Genomic DNA, 7526 nt, shown 5'->3' on the forward strand with positions numbered 1-7526 from the left:
ACCCAGGTTGACAGGGAAGGAAGAGCATTTATTAGGGGCTTGCACAGAATCCTAGTTCTCGGGAGTGGGGAAAGAGATAGCAAATCCTGGCTATGATGGTCCGCAATGACCAGAGGACAGAGAGATGTTTTGTAAGGTATGAACAAAGTAGGGTAGGTTCAAGGGAGTGTCACCGAGAGGGTGGTATGAATTCATATTAATGATTAGAGCTGGCCTATCAGACTGTTACAAAATATTACGTTTTCCTCAAAGTAAGAGTTAATGTTTTCAAAGAAATGATGAATATGCAACTATGTGATGATAGTAAGAATTACTGATTATATATGTAGAATGGGATAATATATTAATGGTTTGTTGGTTGTTAATTTTTTAATTAATAAAAAAAAGAGTTAATGTTTTAAGGTCAGGGCAGCATCCATGCTTCAGAGACGGTGGGAAGGGGAGAGCTGGGGAAAGATGCAGAATTTCGCATATGATACACAGCAGTCATCACCCTCTCTTCAGAGGTGCTTCCCAATGTGTCCCCGAGGGAAGCAGATGCAGATGGACACTTGTGACCTCCAATAGGTGTAACAGTGCTTACTGACTGCATTTCTCATTTCTGGAAAATAGTCTTGTTTTTAAGCATCAATGAGGAAAACAAACACATCAATTACCCGGGAAAAATTCTTCACACTTCAGGAATAATTTCCTCCTTGGGCCATTTCCCCATGGAACATGGAAAACAACGTAAACAACAGGGAAAAGTTCTGCTCATTGGTCCCAACATTGGGGTCCCACTGTATAAAAGCTCCAGAAGAGAAGGAGGTGTCAGAATCTGGGAAAATCACCTTGAACAGGAACTTGCCCTCCACACCTGACACCATGTGCCACTCGTGCTGCTCCCCTTGCTGCCAGCCCACCTGCTGCAGAACCACCTGCTGCAGGACCACCTGCTGTCAGCCCACCTGCTATGGGTCCAGCTGCTGCCAGCCTTGCTGTTGCAGCACACCCTGCTGCCAGCCCACTTGCTGTGGGTCCAACTCTTGTGGCTCCTGCTGCCAGCCTTGCTGCCGTCCAACCTGCTGTCAGACCACCTGCTGCAGGACCACCTGCTGTCAGCCCACCTGTGGGACCAGCTGCTGCCAGCCTTGCTGTTGCAGCACACCCTGCTGCCAGCCCACTTGCTGTGGGTCCAACTCTTGTGGCTCCTGCTGCCAGCCTTGCTGCCGTCCAACCTGCTGTCAGACCACCTGCTGTAGGACCACCTGCTGCCGCCCCAGCTGCTGTGCTTCCAGCTCTTGTGGCCAAAGCGGCTGTGGGTCCAGCTGCTGCCAGCCTTGCTGCTGCCCAACCTGCTGTGGGTCCAGCTGCTGCCAGCCTTGCTGCCGCCCAGTCTGTTGTCAGACCACCTGCTGTAGGACCACCTGCTGCCGCCCCACCTGCTGCTGCAGCCCTTGCTGTGTTTCCAGCTGTTGCCGACCCTCCTGTTGCTGAAGCCCTCACCCATCCCCACCACTCACCGTAGACCATCTTTCCTCAGCCATTTGGCCAAAGTTCCTACTCCTGCAATAAATGTGCTCCCCATGCTTTGCTGACAAACAATAAACTGACGCCCAATGTTGCAGACTCTTCTTCCTTCAAGTTCGTGAGTCAGCTGGGGAATGAGTCTACTTCACCTTGATCTTATATCCGTCATTTCCTCCTGATCGCTGCACCCGATGTTGGTCAGGGTCATCCCAATTTGTCATGGATTCATGGTTTCACCTTGGGAAAGTGATCATCAGTTGTTGTCTTTGATCAGTAATAAAAAGCCTTAATCTCATGTTTCTTTAGTTAACTCTGTACAATGATCACTATTGATTAACATTTTTATAAGTGCAATATTTCCCATCTTTTTTCACTTTTAATGATAACTCAATTATCTTCCTAGCTGTTGTTTTCCAATAAAACATATTTTTTTCATCCAATTGTATTTTGTGCTGTGTTTTTTCATATATCGTTTCCTATTTTTAGGCTTCACTTTTGAATTGCATTAAATATCTATCATCTCATTCGGGCCCCAAAATGTTCTTCACGTAGGATGGAGCAAAGATTAGCATTTCCATTTTGGCGATGAGGAATTGAATTTCCACATATCTAGTAAGTGATAGATGCAGATCCAATGGCACCATCCTCTGAGTCCTAGCTTAGCCCACTTTTATTTGCACTTTTCTACAAGTAGAAATAACCCTGGAAACCAGGCACAGGAAATAGGATCATTTTGAGTTTCTTCTCTAACAATGGAAACAATTCTACTCTTCACCTGTGGAATCCTTCTCTATCTACAAATCGGTCACAAATCTCCTTCCCACCTCTTCGACCAACGTGGACTACCCCTAGGAGTCCAGTCAACCAAGGGAGGCCTTACATTTTCTCAGGGTTCTGGTCAACCACTGGTGCACTCTGTCACCAACAGCACAGTGAGCCTCAGCCTCACCTAAGGGAATGTGTTCCTTGACATCATGGAAATGGTATTCTAGTATCATCTAATCATCTCAGCCAAAATTGGTATTAGGTATTACCCCTGCAAAGCAAACAATCTTGGGCCACATTTACTCAGCTCACAAATTTTGAATAAATTTAGTCTCCTGACCTAAACATTTTGAAGGAAAATACGTTTGTACTGAGTCTTGACAATTGACATAGTTATGAAATAGACACATATCCTTTTGGTCTAACCATAATCTCGGCAAAATAAGAGGTTGTATCCTGTGCTTTATATGGAAAACATAAAGCCGCTAAAGTAAGTTAAAATCAGAGTGTATAGAAAGAGAGAGAAGGGGTAGGGAGATGATAAGGAGGGGAAAGCATGCAATACCAAAAGTCAAGATGGGCCTCAGGTCTGTTTCCAAATGGCATGTACCTCGATGTTCTCACGAAAAGCTGAAAAAACAAAGAACAGCTAAAGCACTCAGTGGTACACAGGCTAATGCAGCTCTGAGAGGAAAATAAGAGGTTCTGATGGGGTCCTTCCTTAAGAGACATAAAGGGGCTTTGATTGCGTTATTGGGATAGACGTGCAAGGAATGTGTTATCCTCCTAAGGATGTATCTGGAATCCTTTCCCTAGTTAGGAATCCTCCAACAGAAGGAATGCTTGGGTTGAGTTACCATGATTTAATGAGTGCCTGCTACGTACTAGGTAGTGTGCTAGATGCTTTATTCACACTCTAATTCCTAAACAATCCTCAAAGGTGGGTTTATTGCCCCCATATTAGAACTGAGGATATCAGAAATGGGGGAGGTTGATTCACTTGCCCAGAGTTGCATGAATAGCACAAGTTATATGGTCTCTAATACAAAGTCATTGTGCGTGTATTGGCGAAATGAGAGCAGAATCATCAATGTAACATGCCTGAGAGACCAGAAATAGATCCACACATATATCATCCTTTAATTTTAGACCAAGGTGTCAAGAGAATCATGGAGAAAATTTAGTCTTTTGAAGAAATGGTGCTGAAACATTAAATATCCCTGTGCAAAAATAATTGAACCTTGACTCCTGTGTCATGTTGATGCAAAAATCAGCTAAGAATGGCTCATAGATCTAGGTATAAAATTTAACATTCCAATACATCCAGTACAGAAGGGAGCACAGGAAAACAGCATTTTGACTTAAAATTTTTTATTACAAGCTGTTTTTTATTAGAGAATTTGTGAATTTCCAAAACAGTCATGCATGAAATAGAGAATGCCCACCGAGAAATTCTCTCGTGTACACAACCACACTACAAACCTGTGAATTGGAATGGAATGGTGTTGCAGTTGATAACCCTTATTTCCTAATTCTACTATTTTTTAACAGTAATTGCACTTGTTACAATTGAGGAAAGATTATTAAAGTAATATCATAACTCTTGCCCATATCTTACGTAGCACTGTTTTTCCCACATTCCCAACCTATCATTTTCTCATATGTGTCATTTTATTACTCATCTATAGATACACTAAATAAAGGGAGTGTCAGTCACAAGGTTTATACAAAAGTACGTTCGCACCGTAAAAGCTCTACAGTTATACAATCATTACCAAGGATGAAGGCCACTAGATTACAGTTCACCTATTTCAGGTCTTTCTTTGGGTTATTCTAATAACCTAGAAACTAAAAAGGAATATCTATGTAATGAGTACATTGTCATAATCGTTTGTTAAATTTTAACTTCTCGGTTACACCTCCTCCTCTCACTTCATCATCCTCTCAATCTTCGGGGATATCAGGGCAATGACCATTTTAACTTCTTCAGGCCTGAAAGGGGTGCTCTTGACTTACATTTTAAGGGCGAAACCACCTCAGGGCACCTCACTTTAGTCAAGTCCGTAAATTAAGTAAGCCAATTTACAATTAATTTACATGACAAATAACTTAAAGAGGAACTGGAGATTTCATAGGTCATTTTCACAATTTCAGAATATCCTTTCTTATAGGCATATTAGCATGAAAAGTGAAATCATAACCAGAAGGTTCTTTTTTGAGCCAAGATTCATCGCAGGGCTCTTGGAGAAGAATGTCGAATGGCATCTCATGAATATGTTCCAAAATAGGTTTGCCAATGAATCTGAAGATCCAAGGTGCCCTGAGTGGCTGTCTCTATCGCCTGTGCAATCGTCAGCCAGGCTCTGCTGAGCCTTGCATTGATGCCTCTCCTCTCTAAGAGGCTGTTCTTAAGAGTTGCATGTTCTTTTTAAAAAAAAAAACACCTTGAATTGACTCAGTATATATTCTGAAGCCTCGATGCTGCAACTCTAGTGGTCCCTGACTTCTGACACAACCTCACTCACTTCTCTGCCTCAGGAGTATCCACAATGGAATTTTATGTTTTCCTTCTGTTCATTTTTGTCATAGCATTTATTGAGTATTTTTGAAGTTTTAGGTGATTGGCTTAATTACGTTTTAGGTGACTTGGGTTTTCATCCACTTTCTCTTGCCACCAAATATGTAAAATACAACCATAAAGGTCTGTCCTCAGAAACTGGCATTGTCTTTTGACTTTCATTAGTACTACTACGACATCATCAGCGGGAATGTGACCATGCATCCCAAGCAGGATTCCCACCAAATGCTTCACAAATCGGTATCAAGACCTACCCAGTCTGGGGTCTCTCCTGGACCTCTCTAGTCAGTGCAAAGGCTTGAATGGAAACATTTAGGTCTTTGGGAAGGCAGCACGGATGCTGTGACTTCCGATTCAAGAGGAAGTGAGGTCTTTATTGAAGCAGAGACTCACCTCCCTCTGACAGAGGATCTCCATGGCCATACTGGAGGTGATCAAAACTGCCTGTGCTCCCAGCTCCTCATTCTTTTGCTTTTTAAAGACACATTGCAGTTTAAACTTTCCCTTCCTTTCTTCAATTGGATATTTAGAGCACACTCCTTGTTTTGAAACAGAGATACCATGTAGCCTTGACCCACTTTCCAACAATATCTTTGAAAAGGACCGACCGTCACAGCCAGGACTTGACATTGACACAGTTAAGCTGTAGAACGTCTGTACCACCTCAAGGATCCCTCCTGGAGCCCTGGTCAGCCACCCCCACTTCCTTCCCGGCCACACCACCACCTTAAACCATGTGTAAACCTGTGTTTCTCTAAACATTTTATATCTTTATTCTCAACATATAAGTCTATGATTCATTATTTCTGTTTTTTATTTTTGCGATTCATTTTAAATTAATTTTGTATACTGTTTGAGACATAAGGGAATCCTTTATAATACTTCTGAAGCTTTCCTATAAGTCTGAAATAATTCCAAAATGAAGAATTAATATAACTTTAAGGTACAGGCAGAGAGAACCAACCATAATATTGGGTATAAAACAAAGAGGTGAGCATGAAGTCTTTAGAGGGCACAGCAGATGGGATAAATTGTAGAAGATGCACTAACAGGGAGGACCCCCCTCAATAGTTCATAATGTGAAGTGTAGATTGTGTAAACGAAAAGAGTGAAAATATGTATCAAAACTCTGAGATGCTGTTGAATTGATACTTCAATGTAATTTATAGACTTCACTACTTTAATGAGAATAAGACCTCAAGATTAATTAAATGTCCACTTAATGAGTTAAAAAAAGGAAAGTGGAGTTAACCAGGAAATCATAAATTAATTAAATTTTAACTTAACACAATAGTCACAAAGATACAAGAGAGAGGACTAACAAAACCAAATCTGGTGGGTTTTATCTAACTAGAAATTTGATAAAGGAGTGTCAGAAGAAAAAAGAGAAGACTGAAATTGATGATATTATAGAAGCAGGATAGGATGTTCACTGATCAAGCTAGAAACAAACTATCCCCATGGGACTGATAAAACTGTATCCTAAACACATACAATGTACAAAGGTCAATTCTAGGAGGATTAATGAACAAAAGATAAAAATGAAACCGTAAAACTCATATAGATAACATACATGAAAGACTTTTGATCCTGAAGTGGGAATTTACCTACTGACCAGGACCAAAATCTTGAAAATAGAGAAAAACCAGGGGGGAAATGCATGGTTAACCTCATGTGTTTCGCTCATTCAAGGATCTTAGCTCAGAGTTGACTGCTGTCCTGCAAATAGCCGTTTTACACATTCCACGGCTTTTCTCATTGTTTAGAGCAGGAGGGAAAATCCTAAACTAGCGTCCACATTACAGGTGGAATCAGCACCCTAGATAACTCATCTATGACCAGGGCCCACCATGTTTCAAGTAAGGCGAGGAGCTATGCAGTAAGACCGCCTTCCAGCTAACTGCAAGGGTACAACAGACCAAAGAATGCCTCGGAGAAACCCAGGTTGACAGGGAAGAAAGTGCATTTATTAGGGGCTTGCACAGGATCCTAGTTCTCGGCAGTGGGGAATGAGACAGCAAGTCCTGGCTATGAGGGTCCGCACTGACCAGAGGACAGGGAGATGTTTTGTAAGGTCGGAACAAAGTAGGGTCGGTTCGAGGGACTGACGCCGAGAGGTTGGTATGAATTCATATTAATGATCAGAGATGGCCTATCAGACTGTTACAACATATTCTTGCGCTTTCCTCAAAGTAAGAGTTAATGTTTTAAGGTCAGGGCAGCATCCATGCTTCAGAGACAGTGGGAAGGGCAGAGCTGGGGAAAGATGCAGAATTTCGCGTATGTTACACAGCTGTCATCACCGTCTCTTCAGAAGTGCTTCCCAATGTGTCCCCGAGGGAAGCAGATGCAGATGGACACTTGTGACCTCCAATAGGTGTAACAGTGCTTACTGACTGCATTTCTCATTTCTGGAAAACAGACTTGTGTTTAAGCATCAATAAGGAAAACAAACACATCAATTACCCTGGAAAAATTCCTAACACTTCAGGAGTAATTTCCTCCTTGGGCCATTTCCCCATGGAACATGGAAAACAACGTAAACAACAAGGAAAAGTTCTGCTCATTGGTCCCAACGTTGGGGTCCCACTGTATAAAAGCTCCAGAAGAGAAGGAGGTGTCAGAATCTGGGAAAATCACCTTGAACAGGAACTCGCCCTCCACACCTGACACC

General features: G+C 42.1%; 1 protein-coding gene across 1 annotated transcript; it reads left to right on the forward strand.

Annotated features, from left to right (window-relative positions):
- Positions 1–864: 864 nt before the first annotated feature.
- LOC143687446 (uncharacterized) lies at positions 865–1476 on the forward strand. The gene has a single exon (XM_077164435.1). It carries the CDS (start codon positions 865–867, stop codon positions 1474–1476), a length of 612 nt encoding a protein of 203 aa, XP_077020550.1.
- Positions 1477–7526: the final 6050 nt, after the last annotated feature.

Source organism: Tamandua tetradactyla, chromosome 6 (assembly GCF_023851605.1).
Source record: "Tamandua tetradactyla isolate mTamTet1 chromosome 6, mTamTet1.pri, whole genome shotgun sequence".
NCBI classification, from domain to species: Eukaryota; Metazoa; Chordata; class Mammalia; order Pilosa; family Myrmecophagidae; genus Tamandua; species Tamandua tetradactyla.

Bases quoted from the DNA above. Each gene is read 5' to 3' on its own strand.
- LOC143687446 (XM_077164435.1), top strand. From the start codon at position 865: ATGTGCCACTCGTGCTGCTCCCCTTGCTGCCAGCCCACCTGCTGCAGA.